The sequence below is a fragment of the Micropterus salmoides genome, unplaced genomic scaffold (assembly GCF_014851395.1).
Source record: "Micropterus salmoides isolate LMB-PRFRI ecotype aquatic unplaced genomic scaffold, ASM1485139v1 Ms_hic_scaffold_11, whole genome shotgun sequence".
Classification (NCBI taxonomy): Eukaryota; Metazoa; Chordata; class Actinopteri; order Centrarchiformes; family Centrarchidae; genus Micropterus; species Micropterus salmoides.
This window is the reverse complement of record NW_024040152.1, coordinates 5,634,848-5,662,454: the sequence shown is the minus strand read 5'-3', so window position 1 is coordinate 5,662,454 and position 27,607 is coordinate 5,634,848. Positions and strand designations below refer to the sequence as shown.

General features: G+C 40.9%; 1 protein-coding gene across 9 annotated transcripts in view; it reads left to right on the top strand.

Annotated features, from left to right (window-relative positions):
* Positions 1-2,919: 2,919 nt before the first annotated feature.
* Positions 2,920-27,607, top strand: part of cspg5a (chondroitin sulfate proteoglycan 5a) — a 53,980-nt gene continuing 29,292 nt past the window's right edge. For all 9 annotated transcript variants that reach the window (XM_038710564.1, XM_038710562.1, XM_038710559.1 and 6 more), the window contains exons 1-2: positions 2,920-3,450; positions 22,494-23,472. In XM_038710564.1, coding sequence (XP_038566492.1) covers positions 3,354-3,450; positions 22,494-23,472 — 1,076 coding nt within the window. In that variant the 5' untranslated portion in view covers positions 2,920-3,353. The remainder of the gene's footprint in view (positions 3,451-22,493; positions 23,473-27,607) is intronic.

Genomic DNA, 27,607 nt, shown 5'->3' with positions numbered 1-27,607 from the left:
TTCTTGGTGAGGGAGGTGATGTTCAGCTCCCACTGGAGGTCCTGGGAGATGATGGTGCCCAGGAAGCGGAAGGAGTCCACAGTGGTGACGGGGGAGTCACACAGGATGATGGGGGAGGGTGGGGCGGGGCTCTTTCTGAAGTCCACGACCATCTCCACTGTCTTCAGAGCGCTGAGCTCCAGACCGTACTGGCTGCACCAGGTCACCAGATGGTCGATCTCCCACCTGTAGGCAGACTCATCCCCACCAGAGATGAGTCCAGTGAGGGTGGTGTCATCTGCAAACATTAGAAGCTTGACGGACTGGTGACTAGAGGTGTAGCTGTTAGTATAAAGGGAGAAGAGCAGAGGGGAAAGAAGGCAGCCTTGAGGGGATCTGGTGCTGATGGTCCTGGACATGTTTTCCCATCTTGACGTGCTAGCTGATTAGCAAATGTTAGCTTACTAACATGCTAAACTAAGATGGCATGTTGGCATGCTGATGTTAGCCTTTAGTTAAATGCCCAGCCTCACTGAGCTGCTAGAATGGCAGCAGACTCTTATTCTTGTTGAGTGTTAATATTCGCTTACTGTAAGAGTTAAATTAGCTCTGATGATTCACCTGAGACGACTGCCAGATGACAGCTCAGTGACACAAAATGAGGAAAAGATGGATGAAAAGACAAACATCCCACTTTATTAGATTTGGGGTACTGGAAGATACAACCCAAATGTGCCCGAAATTAAAGCTCATGGCAGATGGGATGCCTTTTGTTATTTTTCCTTTGTCCAACATTGCTGTCAGCTCATATTGAGATCACACAGTGGAATAGCAGTCGTGCAATGAAATCAGATAAAAGCAGAAACGACAGGAAGGTCAGCAGTGTGAATGCTATCTTATTGTGCTCATAATGAATAAACTGATGGTTGTGTGGATCTGCATGAGGCAGACAGATAGGTAAATGGAAAGAAGAGGAGAGATAAATTACAGGTGCCTTAATTCTTGTTCAAGATGGCAAAACATTTTTTGTACAATGTTCCCAAAACAGTTCTCTGCCAGAAAGGAACCATATTTTATATTATTTAAATGGAAGCTACCAAATGTCCTCTTGACCTACTTTTTACAACTCACTGAACACATTTTCTATTCCGCTAAACATTCTGTATTTCTTTTTTTTAAAAACTGGCATTGCTACTGCTTTTACATGCACACATACATGTAAACAACCAACTATAGGTACACACACACACACACACACATATATATACACACACACACACACACACACACAAAACATCTCCTGTTGCCCAGCCCCTCTCTCTTTATGTTTTTTTTTGTGTGGAAGAATGCCCACGACCCCCACCACCATCATTACCCCCGGGGCCTTTGGGCATTCATCACCGTGTGCATCCCCCCCATTTACCCCTCCAACCACCCCCCTTTCACCCAGACACCCCCATGCCTCCCCTCCTCCGCCTCCCACCTTTTGTTTGCTTCCCAGTCACACCATTAAACAAAGCTGCTTGTTTTGACGCCGTCAAAAAACACACTCAAACTGCTTCATCCTCTCTGACACACACACACACTCATGGAGCGGTGAAGGAAAGTTAAGCTCCTTCGAAATAGACCGATTTCCCTTGGGGGGGGGAAAGTGGCCAGAGCAGAGTGTGCACTCCTATTGAGATCCACCTCTCTCAGATGAATAATAACTGAAAGCACTGGGACCAAGAGGGAGGGGGGGAGGGAGGGAGGAGGTGGAAAAGTTTTGGGGGAAAGTGTCATGTAAGAGGAGGAGAAAAAAAAAGTTTGAGTGTGAGAAGAGGAAGAGGGAGGATGTCCTGGGATGCAGATGGGGGAAGGAAGAAGAGGAGGAGTAGGCGGTATGTGTTTCCAAGAAGGGATAAACGAGGTAGAGGAGAGACATTTTAGGAAAGAAAAGGAAAGAATGGAAGAGAGGAGTAAAGGAGGAGGAAAAGTCTAAGGATGAGAAAGGAAAAAAAGGAAAAGAAATAGGAAAAGGTAGAGATATATGGAGAGAGAAGGAGGAAGAGGAAAACATCTTTGGAAAGTTGCAGAAGAGAAGAAGAAAGAGAATAAAATGAAAGGGAGGTTTACAAGTCTTGCAAGATGAAGAAGAAACAAAAATATCTCTGGAAAAGAGAGAGGAGACCAAGGGGGGGAAATGAAAAGTAGGAAAGTTTTAGGAAAGAGTAAAGATGTAGAGAGTAAAAGGAAAGATGTCACTCAGGAAGGGGATTGAGGGAATAGATAGAGGAGGATCAGTTGTAAGGAAAGGAAAGGAAAGGATGGATAGAAGAAGGGTGTTTTCTGAAAGGAAAAAAGAAACTGGTGTTAAAAAGGTCTCGGAAGATGAAGAAGTGAAGAGGAACATGAGGAAAAAATGTAGTCCCTCTTGGAAAAGAGGGAGGGAAAATCTGAGGAGATGAAACAGGGGTGAAAATCTTGGGGAAAGAAAAGGTAGGGAATTTTAAGGAAAGGGAGGAGAAGGAGGGGAGGAAAGAAGGAATGGAAGAAAAAAACTATTTTGGAAAGTGAAGAGAAAGAAGGAGAGGAGGACAAATAGTCAGAGGAAGAAGCGTGGATGCTTTGAAGAATGACAAAGTAGGGGAAGAACTGGTGAAAAATGAAAAATAGGTAAGGAAATATGGAGATTTGACAGGAGGAAACGAAGGGAAACATCTTTTGACAGATGACAATGAGGTTAACAGTGGGAAAAAAGTCTTGGGAGAAAAAGAAAGTAAGGAGGAAGAGTAGGGGATATGTGGACGCTTTGAAGGACGAAAAGGAAGGAAAAGGTTTGAGGATTGGGAAGGATGGAGAGAAGAGGAGGAGGAGGGAAGCGTCTTGAGAATGGGAGGGGGGAGGGAGAGGGGGCATCAACAACCCCCCCCCCCCCCCCCAGATGAAGAGAAGGCTACCCAGCGCGCTGCACTCAGCCGTGCGTTTGTTTCCCTCTCACACAAAGTGCCCAAAGCACCGATCCGTTCCGAATCGAACCAAGCCAAGCCGAGCCACGGCGTGCGTTTGCGCCCCCAAACGCAACCCCCGCCTCCTCCTCCATCACCCCACCCTCTCCTCGCCGTCTCCGACCGCCGTTTCTCTGGCAATGGAGCCGTAACCAACCTCAGTGTGCTTAACTGAGCTGAGCGTGTGAAATAGCAGCGGATACGAGGAGACAGCTGAGACCAAGCGGCTATGGAGGAGAAGCGCAGGGTGGCTGGAGTCTAGACTGCAAGCAAATCAACTTGTCCGGATTACTTTTTGGCACGTTTTTTGAACTCTGTTACCACTATTAGAACAGGAATTTCCTTCTTCTTCTTCTGACCATCTTAGGCTATCATTGCACGGCGAGGATGCAGGGGAAGGAGGCGAGCTTTTGCACGGGATGCTGGAGACTAACACTGCTGTCGTGCGTCCTGGCTCTGCACTTGATCCCGCTGGCTGTCCAAGGTAAGAAACCGTCCTTCAATGTGCACTTTAATCATGCAAAAACGTGCCACATGGATTGCTTAATTTTCTTGCTGCTGCAGCACGTCCTCTCTGTGGACTCAGGGTACCTAAACACACTCCCACAGGGCAGCCAGAAAGGAGGTCAGTGAGGCTCCGATTGTAGGTTAGGAAGCACTTCACGCTCAACTGCCATTGATAGACAATTGGTTAGTCAAATTTGGTGACAGTAATCTGAACACTATAATGGTCTTAGATATTTTCCAGTCACTGCAAACTGATAATAAATTGGATTTTGAAGAATATGGATTTCGGTTCTATGTATAGGAGAGGAGATATTGCTTAATATAGGCTACTGTAGGAATATCATAAGAATTTTCAAATCCCACAAGAGTTTTATGTTGATGCCTAAGGGACAGACATTTCATGATTAAGTCATTATTGAACACCATATCCCTGTAGAAATATTTCAGAGATTTCAAAGGAGACAAAAATGGCATAAACTGAAATTAGGTCACAATAAAGACATAAGTAGAAGTCCTTCTGAATATTATAGAGACACAAGACACATGTAAAAATGAGGTCAATGTACACCCATTAGGAACACTGCAAGACAGGATATTAGGGCATTAAGTGAAATATTGTAAGATCCTACATTGTAAGGACAAATATTAAAGGAATGTCATAGAGACAAGATATGAATATGCTATAAAGTCACTATCAGCTCACTGCTTAGAATTGTAGACATTGAAGTCATTTTAGGCTACAGTCTGAAGAGGTACAGTGGCATCTTAGGAGGCGATCACAGACAAATCAGGTCACTAAATCATCAGAATAGCAGCATCCACAATGAGCCACTGTAGGAATATTAAAGGAGAAATTATGTGTAATAGTGACAGCGTCCAGTCGATGCAGTAAACTAGATCCCCGAGGCGCACTGGCACTACAGCGACACAAAGGCGAGGATTAGGGCCGGGGGACATGATGAATAATTCATGAAGGGATCTGGACGGACATTCTGATACACAGAGAGGGTAGTAGAAGAAGAAAAAAACACTCGAGTAAACATTTTTTTTGAAGACACGGCTATGTTTCTCTCTTGTTCTCTTTGTCTGAGATTCATTGCGCACGGCGGTCTACATTAGAGTCAGATTAATAATGCAGGATCGTGTACAAGATGAAATCAGTCTGGCGTTATAATCCAATATAATCTGTCTGATTGTTGCCATCGCACTGGCTGAAATTCATGGAGTGTGATGGCAAGGTGAAGTCCACAAAAATGATGTTGTATTATATGGAGCGCAAAAATCTGTCTTGGAGCTTTCTAAAAGGGAAAAACTCACATCAGTGGAACATCCAATAGCCATGTTCCTTGTCAGCTGCCTATTTGAGAAAAATACATAATGATATTAGGACACTGCCCAATTTATGCCAGTCCAGTCACCAGCCTTCCATTCAGTTTCCCCTCAAATGTAATGGCTATGAACGCCTTTTCTTTCCTTTTTAATGGGGCAAGTGCATTGGTTCCCAGTTACACCCATAATGTCTTATAGGAGTATAAAATATGAGCGCATCTAACCAGTGTTTAGACAGTGTAATGCACATGAATAAAAGAACATTGTGCAAATCACTTGGCAGTTTGTTTTTTAAAGGAATAATGTGACATTTTGAGAAATAGGCTTACTCAAAAGATTGATACTCTCTTTAGTCTGTTAGTTAAATATGAAGCTATAGCCAGTAGGCACTTAGCGTAGCTTAGCACAAAGTCTGGATGCAGGGGTATATATATATATTTAAAATGTTAGTTCACAGTGGTTATGTGCGGGAGTGCAGTGACTTCCTAGATTCTCTGCTGGTTGCAGAGATGTCAAACCGTTCTGTTAAAGATTCAAATAAATACATCAGAAATATAAATCTAAGGAATTTCAAAAGTAATACTCAAGTGTTTTGGATGTGTTGACTGACCCTGACTAGAGGTGGGTTTAGCTCTCTGTATAATCTCATCTAATGAAGCGCCCTTGAGCAAAGCACCTCACTCCCTGCTGCTCTCCAGGAGCTACACCAGCTGACACCTCCGCCAGAGGGGCGATGGCGAAAAGACATTTTCCTTTCTGCGCTGCAAGAAATCCATATTATCCAATCATGTTTGACTGCTGGACCTATGAACACCATCTTTCACTGCAGTAACATCGAAGACATGACAGAATAATGCAGGTTGCTGCGCTGGAATCAAGAAACAAGTCTGCGGTGGAAACAGAGTGAAATTCTCTTTCTCTCAATAAAGGACATGCTAGTGGCTCTGTGAGGCTCTACTCAAACACAGTGGTGCTTTGAGCTAAACAATGTTTAGCAAGTATAATGTTTGCAATTTTCACTGTCTTAATTTAGTGTGTTAGTGTGCTAACATTTGCTAATTCGCACTAAAAATAAAGTATACCTTAGGCTGTGGGAAAATTTGACCTGATGATGGCTCTAGAGGAAAAGTTAAGGGTCACAAACATAATTATAATTTATCCTGATGGGGATATGAATATCTGAACCACATTTAGTAGCAATCCATCCAATAGTTGTCAAGATATTTCACGCAAAACTTACTAGAAGCACTAGCACTAGCACTAGAAGAAAATGTCATAGGATCACAGTCACTGGGATTCATCCTCTGGAAACCATGAGCAAAATTTCATGGCAATCCATTCCACAGCTGTTGAGATATTACAGTCTGGACAAAGTGCTGGACTGACCGACAGACATTGCCATCCACAGAGCCACAGAGGCTAGTGTTGCTAAAACTGTGTTTTTGCAGTGTCTGGGGATCAATGTAGGATATTAAATATATCCTATTTTTATATCATAAAATATCACATGATCATCTTAAACTCACTTTTCATCAATGCTGCAGCAGGGACTTTATGTCAGCTCAAACTCAGGTGAATATTTAACAAAAAGAGGTTGGCAGATCTGGTGCAAACGCCTCAAAACAACCTGGGGCTAACCCTCCTCCTTCATCCCCTTCACACACCATCACTACACACACACACACACACACACACACGTCTCGCTTCACCGGTGAAGTGAGGATGCGGCAGCTTGCCCCACATCTCTGAATGATGTTCAGACAACCAAGGCCAACTGCCGTAAACTGATGACATCCGATAGAAAACCGTCAGTCAATTCCTGTCTTTCTCCGGTGGCCATTTGCAATCCTCCACCTCCATCTGTGTGTTTAATACAGATAATACTACAGATGATGCCGACGTCCCTCCCATCCTCCCTTCCCCCATGAACAGTTAGGCTGGTAGATAGGTGATTGACAGAGTAATGGTTTCTCAGTTCTGCACTGAAACTCGAGGATGTAGAGGTTCTTCTATGCTCTTCCCCTATCCTTTCATCTTCCTCTTCCTCCTTTTTTTTGCTCTCTGGCCTGCTGACACATATCTGCTAGCTGACAGATATTCTTTGATGAGCAGTGGGTTAATCTTCAATCCAAATCCTCCCTCCCATGACTCCACTAACCCAATCGAGTCTTCTTTTTATCGGAGTGTAGGGAACGAAAAAACACACAAACAAAAGCTACAGCTGTGGTTATTGGTGAACAATGGCGTTGCACTCTGTCCTTTGGATCTTCCTGTCGCCATGGAAACCACACACATCCATCCATCCAACACCGACTGGCAGAACAGCGTGTTCATACCGCCACCATAATGTGTTTGTGCTTAGAATTTTATTAAGGCTCAAAATGTTGGTAGGAGTTTGGCACACGTTGATATTTCTTTGTCTGGTGGCTCTGCGACTACTGACCGCATACACGCAGAAATGTGTGTGTGTGTGTGTGTGTGTGTGTGTGTGTGTGTGTGTGTCTGTGTGTGTGTGTGCGTGTGCATGTGTCCAAAGCCACTGGCAGTGGGTGCAGTCCGTCATTACCAGCTCTAATGTGTAGATGATATCATTATTTGCACATGTACATTCATTATTTCTGCATGATTTCATGTGCTGCGTTCTGTGTTTGATTTTAAGCAGATGTACACGTTTTACTACTTACTGTGCACACATCAGTGTTTTGACTGTAATTTGAATGCCAAAAGTAAAATGTAGCATTTTTAGGGAACATTTGCCTTCAAAGTTATGTGGCACCTCACAGATCATCTACAGTGTGCCTTGAAATTATTTTGGGAAACAGTCATGTTCAGATTCAGCGTCGGTACTTCAGATTTCTTAAAACCGTGGTTTAAACAGAAAGTGAGGTTACTTTAGACAAAGCATCAGGGGTTTTTTTTATGTGCGATGTTTGACGCTGAGTGATGGACATACAGAGCAGCCAGGGTTGATGGCTGATGATTCATCAAAGTAAAGCAGCTGAACACGTATGTCGAACTGCTGAAGCCTGAAAGGGATCAGGTAGGAGAGCAATTAGCAGTAACATGCAATCATGTTCGCAGACTGACAGCAAAAGGAAAGACTGCAGCGATGTCAATTGTCAGTTACTCTGTTACTCACTGAGACATTAGATCATATAATCAGCCTTTTTCACAGCAGACATTTTGACTTGTCATTGCAGGGAAAGCACAGGTGTTACTAATAACATTAACAAAGACTCAGTTTTTTTGTCCCAGTAAATCATGACAGTGTGACAGTGTGACAGCATGCACAGGACCCTGTCACTGATGCAGCTAAATGGAATTCAGCCATCATTGACACCTGTGCTTTTCCTTCTGCAACATGTTGAAATGTCTCCAGTAGAAACTGTTCATTATGGTGTTATCTACTAAGTGCTAACCAGTGCTGACAGTGGCACTTTTCAACTTTCACAATATTAATAAGACATGTTATAAAAAATATATTTTGTTATAGTTTAGTTTTTGTTAACCATAACTATGATCATTCTCCAACTTTAACCAAGTATTGCCTTTACTTCACATAATTTTAAAGTTGTCAAACATTTATTGTTTTCAGATTAATTTTTTTGCCTTTGATAGATTAAATAACTGATTAAAAAAAATCCATAATGAAGCCCAAATTATTGTGGTAAAAGGGGTTTTGGATTAAACCACCGTATGAGTCTTTTCTCACCCGGGAACAAGGAGGGACAGGAACTTTTCTCGCAGCACTAAAATTGAAATCGGTGGTGGCGATTATGTGCCTCATCCCACATAAATCTGTTTGTTGGGAAACTAAGTGATCCTAATCTCATTTGTAATATCCTCCCACCTGGATGTGCCTGCAGGGCCAACATTAGCATACGTAGGTGACCATAGGCTTGACCCGACCAGCTGCTGGCTTCTCTCTGTGTTACTGTGTTTGTTTGTGCAGATGTACTGTACTGAACATAGACGTGTGTGTGTGTGTGTGCTTGCGTGTGTGTGACTGTGTGCATTTTACCCTGAGGTGCAAATGTCCTCATAAAACAAAGTTAAAACAATTTTTTAAATGGGCACCAAATCTGAAACACAGGTTATTGTGTTGCAGCTGAAAATTATGCGAGAATTAAGTTTTTTTTTTATCATTTTGAATATGTAACAACAGAAGTAAGTGAGCAGGATCTTGTGTACAGGAAAGGTCCGTTAAACAGTTACATAAATACATACTAAACTGTTTAAGCTATAGGCAACAAAAACTGTTTATGTTTTGAACAGAAGCTTTACTCACACTAAATATTAGTGTAACTGCATATTTTTTATTTAAAATTGCATAGAAGCTAATGATGTCCCCTACAATGCAAAGTGATTTTCTGGCTATTATTCATTAACTCTTAATTTAAAGCTTTTCATGTTCCACAGTTAGTAGGTTTATTCCTCCTTCCAACAGCTGTTAACCCCAAAAAATCTAATTATCTTAGTTTTCAGTGGGAGATTTTAGTGTCTCATCAATGGCTAATACACTAATTCTATATTACTGTAAGCATTGTGTGATCAATAATAACAAAGAGCCTGTGACCTTGATTAATTGATTAATTGATTTTAGTTGATAATAACCAATTACTGTTAAAACAAAAAACATAAACAAGACTGTATGGCAAATGTTATTCTCCTCTTAGTGTTTTAAATCGAGATAAAAATGACTGAGAAACCATCTTGTCATGGGGCACTTGAACTTGAATGTAAGATTCAGTCAAAACACACAAATACTGCAGAATGAACAGAAAGTCTACTACTACTAATAATAAAGTTTACAGCGCACTGTACCCTGACGTTCCCATAGCGCAATGTTTTCAGCTCAGACATAAATAAAATGCTTGGGGAAACTGCTTGTAAGTTTTTTAAGTTTTAGCATAAAAAGAGATTTCGACAGTGGCAGCACCTGAAACAACACAGTTCATACAAAAGGTTTCGACCTTCTGCAACTCACTTAAGAGCCGCACCATCCAAGATGTAAGTGTCCCTCTGTGCCGGTGTTTCTCCTCCATGCCGTTGTCCTTGTTAGCATCCAGGTGTTTTTTTGCTGCAGCTCTGACTCGCAGGTGTGACAGTTGTTCGGGGTGTGATTGTCACCGTCCTTTGTCGTGAAGTTTTTTAACTGCAGGTGGAGAAGGTCATCGTACGACCCGACAAAGTTTCATGAGCAGCTTGACAGTGACGGGCTGCTTCTGTCCTTCCTGCTCAAAGACAAAACAATTAGCGTACACTATGTGTGCTTTTTTTTTATAGCAGTGCTGAGTTGGCGTTGTTCTCAAAACTCTGGGTGCCCTTGAACAATAATTTACATGTTTGTGTGTGTATTCATAGGAGGTAAATGTGTGTGAGAGACAAACGGTGAAAAAAGATGGAAGATGAGACAAGAGCACATCCTTTTGTTTGTGTGTAGGTTTCCACCTGTCTCTTTGTGTGTATGTATGTTACAGTACGAGTGCTTTCTACTGTCTATATGCCATATATGCCTTGCGCTAGACTGTCTGTGTAACACTGTGTCCTTGGTGAAGCGAGTCATTGAGTTCATGCTCGTGCACTAGCTCCTCTCTCCTCTCTGTCTGGCCGTGCACGTTCCTCGTTCCTCCCCCCGTCTTCTTCTATCATATTAGCATTCAGTCCACCCATCACACTCCTCTGTGAACATACATGCACACACACACACACACACACACAGACACACACCTGTCATGGCAACATTCGAAGGTTCAGCAGAAAGACACATAATTAGACAAGTAGAGTTATGTTCAGACTTACACAATAGAATAGAATAAAATAGAACAAAGACAGTTAGAGCTAAAATGATTTCTCAATTAATCAGTTAGCTGATTGCGAGATGTTTATAACCTTTGCTTTTAGCAAATTGTCAAAAAATTCACCAGTTCAAGCTTCTCAAATGTCAATATTTTCTGGTTCACCTCCATGATAGTGAACTCAATATCTTTTTATTTTGACTGTTGATCAGACTAAAGAAGTGATAGATAGACTACTTGATTAATAGAGAAATTATCAGATTAATGGATGATGAAAATAATTATAAGTTGGAGCCCTGAAGACAATAAATACATAGACAAACAATAAACCTAACAGATCAGAAGTCAGCAGCAGTACAACAATATCTGAACAATATATAAAAGGTTTTTAGAAGGAGTAGATTGATTGATTGTGAACAAGATTTTATGTCCTCATACATCTAAAACCTACTAGTCTACTTTGCTGCAAGAGGATGCTTACCATCATTGTTTAGTTTATAGTGATTTCTATTCTTCTCCCGAGGGAAGAACAAAATGGACTGTGTTAGTGTAGATGCATGGATGCACACATACAGTATGTATGCACTTATTACATGTGCAAACACACACACACACAGCTTGGAAATCTTATATGCATGGCCTCATACACGTGCATGCTTGCACACATACCATGCAGGAATTTCACAGTTTCAACCTCATAAAATCACAGTTCTTCAAAGATAAACACATTATTAGGTGTGTGTGTCCCTGTGCGCACATGTTTAATGTGTGTGCAAGCAGATCTTGTCGGGTTTGCAGCGCCGCAACTCCAGCGAGGCCCAATACTGTTTCCATGGCAACACATCCTTCCTCCATCCCACCACCTGTGGAGTCAGAAATGAAAGGATTTATGTGATGGAGGGAGAAATAAGAGAGAGAAACACAGAGAAGATGATAAAAACTGAGGCAGGAATGCTTTAAGAGAGAGCGAGAAAAAAGGAAGGAAAAGAGGAGGAAATTGCAGAAATTAAATTATTTATTTGATGAGGGGAGGGGAGGAGAGAGGGATGAAATGAACATTTATGAGATAAGAATTGAGAGATGAAGAGGAGATGGCAAGACAGGGAGAAAAATAATAAACGAACGACGACGATGAGGAGGAGTGAGAGTGGCTGGTGTAAAATCGATGCAGTGGTTTTCAATTAGAGCTAATGCAGACCTGTGCATTTCCTCTTAATATCGATATTAATGAGCAGCATTAAGTAAAGATAAAAAAGCCCCATGTCTTATTCATTAGTGAATGAGTGTGGGAACGAGAGAAGAGTGTGCGTTTGTGTGTGTGGTTCTCTTGAGGTTCAGGTATTTGAAGCCAAAATCAATGAGAATGAATAAAAGAGGCTTTCCGTCACTCTGCTTCATCTGCGCTCACTACAATCAGTTTTTAAACATTAATTCAATCATCTTTCCTATGTGTTTTCTATCCATACACATCCCAAGAAAGCAGAAAACAGTCACACTGAAGTCAGTTTTAAGCAGAGAAAACGGAACTAACAATAATCCCAGTTCCCTAGTTTCCGTAATGTTTGTCCAAATGTATTTGCAAATACTGGGGTGATCTTTAAGTTTTATTGCAGTTTTTTTTTGATTGCTTAAACACTATAACCAGGCTTTTAAACAAAAATGTCACAACCATAACACCATTTATCAAAAAGTGCATCCATTTCCCTAAACACTATTCCCAGTGTGTAAGACTGTGTGGTAGTGTGTGTGTTTCTGATGGCTTGTGTGGCAAAGTTTGGTTTTTCAGCAAGATTAAATTGTTTTGAGTGGGGAGTTTCATTTTGACCTGAAAATGGGAAGTTTGGGGAATTGGCAGAGAAGTAATGGATTTTTCAGAATGGACGTTTTTGAGAATTTCAAGAAATGTGCTTAAGAAATTGAGAAAAAATGCATTCACACCGAGGACAAAGTAAATATTGACAAGGAACACTGAAGTGTTTTTTTTAGTCTGTTCATTTTATTTTATTAATCTGCATAAGAAAACACAAAACAATCTAATACATTAAACAATTCTTAAACAATTAGACAATGATTGTGGTGGTGAGTTTAAAAAAAATGGGATTCATAATAAATCTACCCAAGAAATATAACTGAGAACCAAAATTTGATTTTATTGAATGAAAATTACTATATGTACATAGGCCACATAATAGTATTTGCACAAGATTTCATTTGCTCTTAACATGAGTTCTCCCAGTAGACTTTGAGCAAATTCTACAAAGGTATAAATTGATATTATTTTACTACCAATTCTGCTAATTATGATTATCTGATTATATTATCAACTCCCAAAGGCTAAAAGCTTCTCCATGAATATTTTTGTCCACAAAATAGTTAAATTGGGAATCCAAAACTCAACCATCAATTTGCGTTTAATCTAATTTAGCTTATATACTGTATACTATATATTGATATGACCTTGCTCACATTGAACACCACAGAGGAGGACACCATTGTGGTAAAGGCAATTATAAATGCAATTTTGTCCCCTTACTGTGACTCACCTATTTTTATCTCTGACCTTTCTCACTCACACTTGGTAAAGCAGCACAGCCCTTTATAACTGATATATAATGGAAGACCGGCACCACTTTGCCATTTCTTCTTGGCTAAATAAGTGACTCCAAGGAAAATTTTGCACCTTTCAGTTTAATTACTTGCTAATAGTGGACAGTGAGCATGTGAATGCTCATTGTAGAAAATGTGAGTTGTAATTTGTACCGGCACTTAAACTGCACTACATAAGCTATAGTGGGATTTACATTTTAAATAATAAGTGAAATATAAAAAAACATTTATTGAGATTTTAACATTTATTTACCCGTACAGGAACCTCCATATTGTTACTTTTTGTAAGCTTTTGTATCTGCCATTTTTACCTTTCCCCTTCTCCCTCCAGTCTGGGTCAGCAAACTGGCTGGCAGGCCCTATCTGTCAAAACCAGTTAGGTTCCTCTTTACATTCTGTCACAGCCTATCAAAGTACCCCGGGTCTGTGGGTGGTTTAGCGGCTTCCCCTCTCCAAACTGATCTGGGTTAAACAAAAGGCAAAGCCTGAGGGTCGCCAGCACAGGCTAACAGCACTTGGCTTTTAGGCGCCATCACCCCCAAACAGTCAGTCTCTCACACACACACACACACACACACGGAGACATGCCAAATTCTTCTCATTATGAGCATCCACACCCTTCACCAGAGGAGCTGGAAGCTACCCCAATTACCAGTGGGTTATATTGGCAAAGAGACAACACACACACACACACACAAGCCCAAACAGATTCACAGACATGCAGTGTGAGGAATCTCCTTATGTAATACTGTTTGATTATCTCATGTAAAGTGGGAGGCAAACAAAGAAAGACTCTTTTATTCCATCAGTTTTTTGTCTCATTTGGGCTGTGCTGGACCCAGACTGAGTCTGAAACCCTGACCTGACCTGTCCCAACTCAACCCATCCCCAACCCTGCCAGCTGATGTCTAGTCTGCCAGGTCGGTGGCTCTAATTGGATAAAAGACGCTGATCATTGCTGGTTTAGCTATAGGCTTGTATTTTCGAAGCACTAATTGCTGAATCGTGCCCCTAAGTCAATCTGTCTTACCGAGTCTTTTATTGAGTCCTAGATTGTTATTAAGTTTAAAACAATCAAAGAAGCTGCCACAAGGTCGAGATTAGTTTTTGATACACTGTGGTGAGTCAGTTATAACCGGCAGAAATCTTTCTCCAGAACAAGCCTTTCATGAAATCCAGTATGTGATGACTATGCTTTATAACACAGGGGACCTTGAATTTATTTAAAACCCCACTGGACATACAACAAAAACACAAGAGCTTCAATGAGATGGAAAGCCTCAGTCTTCTTTATTCATTACTTCAAATCCATCAGAATTCTAAAGGAAAAACTGATTTTCAAATCCAGTAAAAACTTCAACTAAAACTGTGCACTGTGATTACACAAATCATTACTCAGTGGATCATTATTCGTCCTCATGTGTAGTATTAGAACTTTACGGAGTGTTTGGACATCATTGTCTTGTTATACTGATTAATTTCCTGTTGTGTTTACTGCACAGAACCAAAAGAGATTATTAGACATGATTTAGACACTTAGATATTAAATTTGTGCATTTAAACTTTATTGATATTACTTGTAGCAGCTTTAATACTTCTGTCAGAGCTAATCAAACAATAATTGACAGACCCACATTACTCCATTCTGAATGGGCTGTATATTTTCTACAAAAACTGCAGAATATCTACCAGTTTGATGAAAAATTTACTTTCTCAAGCATCCACAAAGCTCGCCATGCTGCTCCTAAACCAACTATCCATCAAAAGGTTCCTCCTCATTAATCCAATTAGGCTAATGAGGCAGCGAGAGGGAGACAACTTCACTTAATTGAGCTCAGTCCAGAGATGCAGAGTGAGGATTCTGGCTTCAGACTGAGACCACTGTGGTCTCCTACAGCAGACTACCTAAGTTGTGATAGTTTGTGTATGAATATGTGTCACTGCCCACGTATGTGCGTGCAATGTTTGTTAGTTTTACTGTTGTACTTTTTATTTTCTTATGATTAGTGATTGTGGAAATGTGGCGTCCCTGGTGGTGTGAAAGGTTTAGTTAACAGGACTAAAGAGTCTACAGCAGGTTAGCAGCTCTGTGAGGTTGCTCTACGCTTATTCAGCACACTAACATGCTCACCATGACGATTCCAAAATGCTTTTTAACATGTACAATGTTTACAAAGTGCAGCTGAGGCTGAAGGAAATGGCATTAGTTTTGCAGGTGTATGGTCATAAACTAAAGTTTAAAATTTGACCTGATGATGGTGCTAGATAAAAAATCAGGGGATCACCAATTCACCCTAAGGGAGACACGAATGTGTGTACCAAATATCATGCCAATCCATCAAATTGTTAGTTAATTTCTTATTCATTGGACATGTGATGCTATATTACCAATTATATGAAAATATGTGTTTGAATTTTATGTTGAAATTTTAAGCCCCATCCACTCTACTCCGTTTTTTAATTGAAACGGAGACATTTTGTTATGTTTGCACTTCCAGACTAAAACGGCGAAAACAAAGACCTAAAACGGAGAAGTTTGCGTTTTAGTGCGTTTTAGTGAAAATGGGCCAAAACAGAGGACTTTAAAAACTATGATGCATCTGCTCACGCTCAGCTCTCTGATTGGGTATCATAAGTCATGCAAAACAGAAACACAATGCTACTGACAGTTTTAGTTTTGGTATTTTTATTAAAATATTCTGTACCGTGCAAATAACACTTAGGCCTATCTGCCTACCTACACTTGTAGACTACTGTGCACGTCGCCGTTTACTTTGCAACGACTCCCAAGTCTGTTCATTCAGTAACAGTCCCAGCTCGTTATTGGTGCATGCAAAAAAAATCTGGTCTGATTCTTCGTCTGCATTTCTTTATTGTTTCGCCAAATCATCTGTAATTACGGAATAGACCATCTGCTTCTTGTTTACACTGGCACGCGCATGCCCAGTGTACCTGAACAGGCACTAGATGTGCATTTTCAATCGTTTTAATGTAGATGGGGATCACCTTTGATATGCAGCTAAAACGCTGGAGTGGACGGAGATCGTATTCGTTTTAATTCTCCGTTTGTAAACTAAAAAGTAGTGTGGATGGGGCCTTAATGATGAAGCCAATATAGAACTGACTCCAGGTAGTTGCTCTAATAGAGATAGATAATGCCACAGATAGAGAATGACTTGAAAACACTCATATTACATATTATTGTGAAGGTATTGGAAGATGCCAAACCTGTATCCACAAGAAGTCAAACATTAGAGATTCCCTTCTTGTAATGGGAGTCTTGCTGGTGAAAAGCGGGTATTTCTGAAGACTGCTTCTGTTTATCCAAAACTCACGATGTGGAGCGGGTTGGCCGTTAACCGGAAGGTTGGCGGTTCAATCCCCGGCTCCCCCTGGTTGCGTGTCGAAGTGTCCTTGGGCAAGATACTGAACCCCAAATTGCCCCTGGTGGCTGTTCCGCCAGTGTAGGAATGTGTGTGAATGTTAGTTTCCGTTTGAGCACTTAGGTGAATGAATGTGTATGACTGGTGAATGCAGATGTACTGTAAAAAGCGCTTTGAGTGGTCGAAAAGACTAGAAAGGCGCTATACAAGTACGGAGCATTTACATCATATCCTGGTTTTGAAACCGTTGATGTCAGATGGAGTGTGTCCTCAACTTGTAGTAGTCAGTGAAAAAAAGTGATGTAAATTGATATAATGATAATCAACATTCTAAACTAAAGTCTGACTAGACTGCACGCAGGCTATTAGATACCTGGGCATTGTATACTGGGATATGAATAACCAGGTTTCTCATGTTCCAAGTAAACACCATATCCTGACTATGATTGAAGCCAGGATACTATTGTGCATATAAGCGTACTAAATGATGATACAGAGTCACACACACAACAGCATCACCTAAACAGACTTGTCTAAAGATGTTTTAAAAAGCGTGTGCAGGGTCTGCAAGCCAAATTATGGATGCCTGCATTGAACCAGCGCAAGAGTCATGCAGTTTCCTTCAGCAAGCGTGGGCTCTTGTAGCATCATATTGTAAAATAGCCCAGTTGAAGCAGTGTGTGAGATTTGAGGCCACTGGTAGTAGACAGTACAGAGTAGATAGAAGGTCTCTCTAGACTGTTTTCCCCTCGACTGCTGAGACTCTTAAGAGTCTTTCATAGATCATTAATGCGTCTCCCTTCCTCTTTCCCTCTCTCTGTCACTCTCACTCTGTCGTTTTCAACATCTCTCTCCATCCCTCACTTTGTCACATCCTCCCTCAGTTTTCCATGATGTGTCAATACTCCCTGTTACTGTATCTCTTCTCATCACCCCTTTCATTCTCTCTGGTTGTGCAGCAGCCATTTCTGGCTGTTTTCCAGACTGTAGAGTTTGTATTTATCAGGCCTGTTGCAGCAGCAGGGGCTGAAAGCTGACAACACTGCACGCATCCAGAGAAACTGTCACTTAATGAGTGTATTGCTGTCAGGTGTGTGTGGTTGACAGAAGACACAAGCGAGAGATAACAAAGCCGAGTATGATTGCTTTCATGTGTGCTTAAGAGGGAGGCGGACATTTACGGTCTTGAATCCTAATTTCCTGGTGAGCATCAAGCATTTAGTGCGTAAAAAGCTTTATTCTTTATGCAAGTGTGTGTGTGTGTGTGTGTGTGTGAGTGTGTGAGTGAGAGCATGGTTTTGGCACATTATCCTGGGCTGCTCAGTTGATGTGTTAAACAGCAGAGGATTGTGGGACTGCTGGAAGGATTAACCCGAGAACGACCCCGGCTTCAAAGACGAAGCTCATTGCTGCTGCGCCACAAAACAAAATATTCAATAAACTGAAGGCTTCCACCTGTCACACGTGCACCTGGTGATGACTGATCCATTGATATGTATTGGTTTATTTTGGAGTAAAATATTTATTGATCAGTGGTTGTTCAGGAAAGATTTTTTTTTTGCAGACATGCTCTTTACCTGCACTGCCCGGCTTTACGTTCACACATTGATACAATTCAACCATATTATCCTCTTCATTGGCAAGAGAAGCAGCCACTGGTAGAAAAAAGCCTTGCTCAAGGGTACTTTGACAGTGGGTGCTTGGGGAATAACACGTAGACTTTTGCACCCAAGATTCAATCCCCCTGCAGCAACAGTAGGACCAATACTTTATGATATACAATGTGTTGCAAAAAGCAGAACTAATTTCTTTAAAATGAAAAACTGAAGCAGAGCTAATATCCTGTGATGGTCTAGTGTATGAATTAGTTTTCCACCAGCCATAGGGATCTTACTGGTTCTAAATCTTGAGTGTCTGCCTGGGATCATTATGTTGCGGTGAACATCATGTTTTCATGTACATTCCCGAGAACCAATAATCAAGGGCACGTTCTTTTCAACAATACTTCAACAATTACACAAATCCTAATAACCCTGGTGGGCTAGGGGTTACAGGTGCAGATAATGATTTGCTACATCACAAGTTTGCATCTGAGTTGGCGTTTGTCAGTCCCCTCTCTTAATCTCCTCATTTTCTGTCATCTCTCCTCTTTCTATCTGAGAAAAACATCCATCCCCGAAGGAGCAGGGACAAAAATGTCATTTTAGTATTACTCTCAATAGACCAGAATGCAATAAAATCACATCATATGTTGCGATTGAAATTGCTCATCAAACCTCTACGTCTGTTGCTCTTAACCAATTGTTATTGTTCTTTCCAGCTAAATGTAAAAACTGCAGTACAACTCAAGCAATTGCTAGTGGATTACTGTTATTAATTCATGTCTCAATTGTGTCAACTGACATTCAACAGAAAAAAAGCAGAGAAACTGACAAATTCTTGTGATGCCAGAAACAACCAATTAGGTATTTATTTAAGTAAGATTAAGAAACCAATTTGATTTTTAGAAATTTTGTGACATGTAGAAAATCACTAGAGGTAAAAGAGACTGTGTAAAAGCTGCCCAACAAGCAGTACTGGTTTCCTGGCTGCAGTCTCTGCCTGATATTACATTGCGGCTTGTTACCATCTGAGGGTGTGGACCTAATATGTCTGTTTGTTCCCAAATGAGACATCACGTCATGTAAGTCATAAAACCTTGGTGGAGATCATGATAAATAATAAACCACTGGCTGTGTAAATGGAGCCTCACTGAGTGTTGAGGAGACATTTAGAGATGGACAGATTAAAATCCCAGAGGGTCGTGGTCAGAGCTTATCTAGAGTCAGCAAAGATCCTCCCAGATATCCTCACATATGCCATTTGGTGGAGGCTGTTTACCAAAGCTCCTTATACGACCACAAATACGCACATTTATTGACCATGAGGGGCTCAGGATGGGAATTGAACCCCCAAACCTTAAAACATGAATATACTGTATGTTATCCAAAACAAGATGTATAAATGTGATGTGACCCCTTTTCATAAGCGTAGATGACAACGATGAGGCCACTGATGGAATATTTAAGGATAGCACTGATGTTAATTCATCATTTCATTATTAAAGATAAGTTGATAAGATTTCTCTGGACCTTTTAGTCTAGTGCTTATTTAACAGCAATTTATATTGAATATATTGTGATGCCAGAGATATAACATTGTTTTTACAGGGATGTCTAGGACCTCCGTCCCCATAAAATAACAAAAAGTAAAAAGTAAGTAACTAAAAAGTAACACAATTATTACTTAGTTAATTAGGAACGTTATCAAGTTAAAGTATGCACTCTGTGGGCTGTCTAAATGCATCAAGGGAAATGCAGGAAAGGATAGAGGCAGTTCCCCTGTATCTGTCTTGTTTTTTCTGTGTAGACACAGTCTGATACAACTTGATGTTACAGAACTTTAATGTTGTCAAAAAACCCATGAAAAAGCCCAACTGTTGCATCGGGTGTTGTATTCCTTCATTACAGATGTTATAGTTTCTTCCTCACAGCTCATCAAACTAACAAAACAGTGTAAACAGAAGCCAGTATTGAACGACCTTTGGGATGAGAATGCAGTCATGGAGTTATTTCAGGATAAAATAAACTCATTGTGTTGATGACAATGAAAAAAACGTGTCACCAAATGCAAGAGTAGATTTCTGTTAGCATGATAATCAGGCTGAATTGCCATAGGGCTTCAGTTCATGTTTTCTGATTTGTGTTTGGGAAATCCAGATATTTTGCCTTTTAACCAGTCAGCAGTGACTGGCGTATCCACCCCTTCAACATAAATTTCACACAATTAGTAGTCTAGAAACAGCACACAGGAAATTCCCTTGTCCCATCTGCAAAGCTCTGTTTGGATCGATTGTTTTCCAACCTGGAGAACAGCTGTCAGTAGGTGTGCTTCAAAACCCAAAACCCGTAGTGACATTTTGAGCTGAGTGGCCCTGGTTTCCACTCCATTTTTATGTCAAACAAAATGGCACTTGCTTGCTTAGGCTTATTTGAATCAACTTTACTGTGTGGCAAGTAAACAAAATACGATGTGTAGTAGGCCAGCAGCTTTGTAAACAATATAGACTAATAAACATATACTTCACTCGGCTTGTAGTGGCTGAATCCAAATGGGAAATGTACTGTAGTATTTCTGCCAACACTTAAAAGCTGTGAAAAGATTACCAAAAGGTTTATCACATCACCCCCACTACCTGCAGCTTGATAATCAGCAACCGTGCAGCTACATAACAAGTGGCATGCCGGCACGACCAACTGCGTTGCACAACACCAGAAATATTTTGCTGAAAAGATATTGAAGATTCGGTCACTCAGAGGTCTGAAACCGGGCTAGACTGCGGTGGCTACAGAGACTCGTCAGCAGTATAGATACATTGTTCAGTCTGTTCAGGGAAACTGGTGCTGACAAAAAAAAAGAGATAAATCTCAACTAATCATTACTGTAAGGTTTATTTCAACTCTCTGTTGACATTTTCATTTGTCACTCATGATTAACAGTCTCTGTGTCATCTTCACATATTCAAAGCTTTCTTGCAATTGTTGAGACGCTGTTTTGTCTGGATCTCCTCAAGATCATCACCTCAACCCCCTGCAGGGCACCCCCCAAAGTCTCCTAAATCCCTCCCTCTCCGACCCTTATAATCCGTAATCCCAGCTCCTTGCCATTCAACTACATTAGTGAATTATTCCTTTAATCCAATGGGGGAGATGCCGTAAAGCGGCTTTTTGCTCGACTCAATGAGCTGCCCTCGGATTCAGTAATCGACCAGATGATAAGTATACAGCCAATCACATCTTGTTTTAATTTGTTTCACCGGTCGGGTTAAATGCCAGACTCCTTGAGCCCACTTTGTCAATCGCATAATGCAAAGACGTTATTGAGTGGCAGTGAGTGGACCACTGCTGTGTGAGGCTGGAAAATGTCTTTGGAAAGAGAGAACTGAACCAGTTGGTGATTGTATGAGTATGTTTGTATTATAGTTCAGATACAAACAACAGCAGATGTTGCATCTAACAGCCCAGTGCATTTTTTTTGCAGTTCTTCTTAGCTAATATTTGGTTATATTCCTGGAAGATACATTTTTGCTTCTGAGACCTGCTTTTATGCCACCTTTTTGGGGTTATATTTGTTTTAGATATCAGTGAATAAACATTCAATTAGTACCAATGAGATTGATTTTAATGTATTTACTTCTGGAACTGACAGCAAGCCTTCCAGAAAGGGATGTTGCTGTTTTCACCTGTCTGTCCTCAACCAGTTTATTTTCAGCGTCTTGATTGTTGAATTTTTAATAGTAATGGTTTTCTTTTTTCTACTGCTTGCTGCACAGAAGTACACTTTTCTACAGTTAAAGCTGTGTACATGTTTGATGAGCAGTTTTATTTGTCATGCACATATTTTTAATTTCAGTGTGACTCACACTTTCTGAGGATATCATCATGCCACAACGTCCATTGCAAAACAAGTGAAAACCAGCGAAACCAGTGGAAGTTGAAAGTAAATTTTATTTACATAGCGCAAAACCATAGCAGAACTTATGTCAGGGAACTTGTCATGTAGAGCAGGAATAGACCGTAGTCTTTGTAATAATTATTATTATTTCATAACCTTGAACACAACCAGGCTCCAGGCCAACTGCCTCAACCAGTTGGGGTACTGAGAGATAGTGAGAGGCAGAACGAAACAGGCTTGGATAACCACCTTCATGAATTAAAAATTCATAATGCAGAGTAATAATTGAAGATACTGTTATCCAGTAGTCATAGATACAAAGCCAATGTTTTCCTTTCAAAGCTTTAAAACAAACTCACTTTCTCAGTTGTTATATTATAAGAAACGTTTTTTGTTTTTGTCTTTTGTAGGAAACGTGGTCGGGATAAACTCCACAGAGCAGGACAGCATGGCCAATGTTACTTCCCTGCTTAACGAGGAGGAGGGGCCTGTCAAGGTCGAGGAGATGAGCATTTCAGCCAGTCCCGACATGATCAGCACTGTGACCCCGAGGGCAGGCCGGATCCCCCGTGCCGGCGAGGACGAGGAGCAGAGCAGCGGCATGTTTGGTGAAACAGTGGCTCCTGTGGAGGAAGCGGGTGTGGCAGCCCCACCCCAGCTCAGCCCTGATTCGGCTGAAACGGAGCTCTTGCTGCCTAGCGACACACAAGTACCGGAGGTCATGGGGGGCAAGGAGGAGGAAGTGGAGGAAGAGGAGGAGGAGGAGGAGCGTCTGCCACACACCGACCCGCCTTGGATCCATGCCAAGGACACGGCCGTGTTTGACCTGGATCACCTTATTACCACTACTGCCCCGCCCTCGGCCGCCACCAACCCCTCTAACCCCGATGTCCTCCATGTGGACTTCTTCGACCCTGCCTCTCGTGGGCGCAGCCTTGACCTTGCCCCGCCCTCTCCTTCGTCACAGGCCCATGAGCTACAGGGAGGTGACCAGACTTCCTGGGCGATGCCGGAGAACTACGACTACCTCACACCCTACGAGGATGGAGCGTCTCCCACTACTGATGAGTACACCTACAGCACCACAACCGATGCCTACGAGAGTGACGAAGACCTCCGGTTCTCTGCTGGGTCTCCAGCTCGCTCCAGGCCCCGGGTCCCAGGGTCTGATTCCTTCATCCCTGGGGAAGCACTTCCTGGCGCCGGAGCTCCAGTACCAAACGTCCCAGTTGCGGCCCCTCCTGTTGATGGGTCGGACGGGATGGGTGGATGTCGTGTGGGCTACCAGACGGTGAACGGAAGTTGCCGCTCGCCCTGCGACATGCTGCCCAACTACTGCTTCAACGGGGGACAGTGTTACCTGCTGGAGGGCATGGGAGTCTTCTGCAGGTATGATGCGACATAAACACAAACACATTCACCCGTTGACAAAAGCATTTACCGCACATTGCATTCACAAAATATAATAACAATTTCCAGGCCATAACTACTTCAAATTCACTAATCAAGTAGTTCACTAATCCCATCTTCATCAAAAATTGCAACAAGTATCAAAGGTAAACCTGTCATTGCTATTTGTACATCACTGATTAAGGTGACAGTAATTTCTACCAGCTTATTCAGCATGGCTTGCATGCAGATTCACCACATTTTCAAATTAAATAAATATAGGCCTAGCTCAGAGCTTACTTACTAACTCCTTGGCAACATTGAACTTGTTGTACACCTGTTGGCCAAGACATATGGATAACCAAATGGAAATTGGATTTGTTTTACATTAGTAATTTAACCATCAACATGGTGTTTATATTGCTGGAGCACTGACGCTCTCGTCTACACATTCTAATACAGATATTTATGGTGTCTTTCAAATCTGTGGACATTTTGGCAAAAAAGCGCCAAGATTTTACCCTACTTTAAACATTTATTCCAGATTCCATTTGGTGTCCTAGTTAATATGCATTACCACTTACACACCAAATCACATGTTCTGGAAATAACAGTATTGCTAAGACATGTAGTGACAGCCTAGGGTTCAAAGGGTTGTTAATCGAGAAAAAGCAAAAGAAGGATTAAATAAAGCAGCAGTTCTTGCATTGTGCATTTTACAAATTAACTGTATTTTGATTCCTTAAAAACATTTTCTTGTTTAATCTTTGAAAGCACTTTGTAACATGGATTTTCAAAAGTGCTTTATAAATAAAGAGTATTATTGTTATTATTTCAGAGCAATTCGACACCAGTATTTAAAATAATTTGTCCTGTCACTTGATATAAAAGGCTTCATGAAACTCTAGATTTAGTGTTCTGCTCTGCTGGTCAGGAACATGTGGAAAAACTCAGTCTAGAATAGAAACCAGCGCATTATTGTTATTTTTAACAAGAGAGTTTTATGAGGAAATGTCCCTTCATCTGCCAGGTTGTGTTCTGAGATTTGTTTTTTCTTTCTGAGCTTTGGTTTTACTTTGTCATGCAAACTGTACACAGACACTTACAAACACACATTACGGCACATCCATATAGTGAAATGGAAAGTTTTGTAAAGACGGACTCACTTATGTACAAAAACTTAACTGTTAAACTTATAGTTTATTATTTTCATATTTTTCCCCCTCTGCCGCCCCGCTGTATATTGAGAACCCTCATTACCATATGACCTGCTTTTCAGGCATTAGCCACAAACTGCAATAATGACGTTCCTCAATACTCGATCCAGTGAGGTTGCCCATGTGATAAATCTAGGTGGAGGTTAAAAGTCAAACGGATTAAGAGAATCATTTATGAAAATATGGTGTAAGCCACAGAGTAGTTCCAGCTCAATGCCTCTGAAATTCAACAATAACAGTACATCTATGGATCAAAACTTCTTGATGAGAACAGCTTCACTTGAATTTATAAAAAAATACACAGATCAGTATAATGGGTTCAGGATTAGAGCTGCTGGGATAACTTTTCTGATTTCTAATACTGTAATATTGTGGAATTGATGTTGCACATTATGAACTGAATGGAATTTGAAGGGATCAATACCAAACCTGCATTTGCAGTCTGCAGTAAGAATTACTCCCTGTCTGCCTTTAGATGAAAATGTATAAATTTACCCCTCTTTTCCCCTTGAAACATTTTCCCCTCCCTGATCCTCCGCTTCTGTTCCCTAATGTGCTCCTAAAATAGTCACACCCCACTAATACTGTTTAGCACTGTTATTGTCCGGTCACACCTGAAAATGCCCGTGAAGTTCAGTCTAGTTGGTGAAATTCAGTGGCTTACAAGCTAACGCTAGCAAACTGGGAACATAATAAATGCTAGTTAATCACAATAGCTCTGAGACCTTCTTTATATCTTTTCTGTACTGAGCTGTTTACTCCTCACTGGTATTTTGTTGTCAGGATAATTTCTTACAATAAAGAGTTATTGAAGAGGAAAAAAAAAACTCTCAAAGATGGCAAGCTGTCAGTTAGCAAGCCCTCTGCCCTCAAAGTGATTCCATTGTAATTCATTGACTTTCCTTAATTTTTAAATGCTGGTTAAGGCGTTTACAAACTGCTACTGGTGACATATTTTATTTTGCTGTGTGAAGTTTCTCACTCCTGCTGATAATTGGCTAAATGTCGATAATGTAACATCACCTTGAGATACTTTAATTCGCATTATAATGAGGTGGAGATTGTATTAAATGCACCATATCTAAACATCAGGTTTAGGTGTGAGTCTCTGAGAACAAAGATTTATAACAGCCACCATTTTGTACTGATGGTCAACATCCATCCAACATCCATGAAGTCCATCATGCATGAGGCATGAAGATCAATGAATGCACCTGCTGAAGCCTTGAAGCTAAATTTTATCTCAATGAAAACACCTGGAACACAGTGAGCATCACAGACTGATGAGGTTTAACAATGTCAGATTTGTGGCAGATTTTTTTGTGCATGTTTTGCTATCAATCACATAAACATAGGCTTCACATTTAGAGACATACATTCCCCAGTAATCATTGAACGAATGAACCAACCAATCAGTGAGAAGATACGTCCAATTAGTGAACAGCTGCACAGATTATTGTGCAAATTTATGCACTGATGGGGGAAATAGACTCACCCTGCCAACAGCTACACACACATAGAGAAATACCAGACACATCTCAGTCTAAACTAAAACAGAGAATCACTGAATGAGACGGTGAATGTCTCAGAAAGCATCTAGATTTAGTTGCTCTGTCCCAAACCTCCCCACCTTTATGACCCTCAAGGTTGTATGGGCAATCATTCTGCCAAGGGGAATGGATTTGAAGATTGTTAATTAACATCCACTATTTGAAATAACAGACATCTATTGGAACAACATTAAATTAGTTTATTCTTAATTTCTACATACAATCAAGAGAGAACTGATAATGTGACGTTACGTGAGAATTTGAATTATTTTACAAAAACAAGAAGAAGCTCTTCTTCCATTGTTAATGGAACAAGTGACAAAATTACATGTGTGACAAGAAGAAACAGCTTAAATTCAACATATTACAAGTGTTATTGACTGAGAGAGAAATGGAGCAATGCTCACGCCCCGCTTACTAACTCTTACTAAGCGGACAACATGATCCAGATATTCAGGGCAGATTTTGGGTCTCAGTCAGCAGATAGTAGCAGTGATGAACCTCCTGAGAGTGAGTCAGACAAGGGCTGGAGAGAGACTGAGAGGCGTTTGACTGCTGGGCAAAGCGCAATATGGGTCAATGGAGCGCTGGCACAGATGAGGACCAATATGTTCCTCTGTGTGCGTGTGTGTGTGTGTGTGCGCGCGCATGTGTTCAGGCATGATCGCGTGTCTGATTAACCATGTGACTGAGTTCATGTGTGCATGTGAAACTGAGTTCATGTGTGTTTCCACTGTATATTTGTGTGTTTGTGTTGTGTGTTGGTGCGTGCAACTGAACTGGAGCTGCTTCATACATCCGGCCAATTCAATTACAGCAGGATGAATGTTTGGACCTTTAACCCTCTGCAGTAAAACTCGTGACCCTTTCAAGTGCTGTTTACTAACCTCAAACCTGCTTGTCGTATCTCTTTCCTACAGGCTGAAATACAAACCCGCAGGGCCCGGACGCTTACCTTTTACATTACATGATAACACTTTGTACTGCTGAAAACAGCACAATGCTTGAAAGGATAGTTTTTAAATACATGACATGAAGAATATTTAAACTTTAACTAATTCAATAAAACATTATTACACTGTATATTTAAATGACATATTGACATCATAATAAAAACAATCAAAAACAAGTATATTTAGTTATTATAATGTTCAAACCCTCTGCTCTTCTCTACAAACTGTACACACACCTGTTCAGAAGCACACACCGCTGTCTTGATATGCTACTTTCCTGTTTTCTTACTTTGGTATGTGTAAAGTCTCCAGAAAAGCTTTTATATTTATGCCTGACACAAAGGGTATATATGGGCTGTAAATATCAACAGCGTAGGTTTTGATTTGTAGATCAGTGTTCATCATTTAAGGCAAC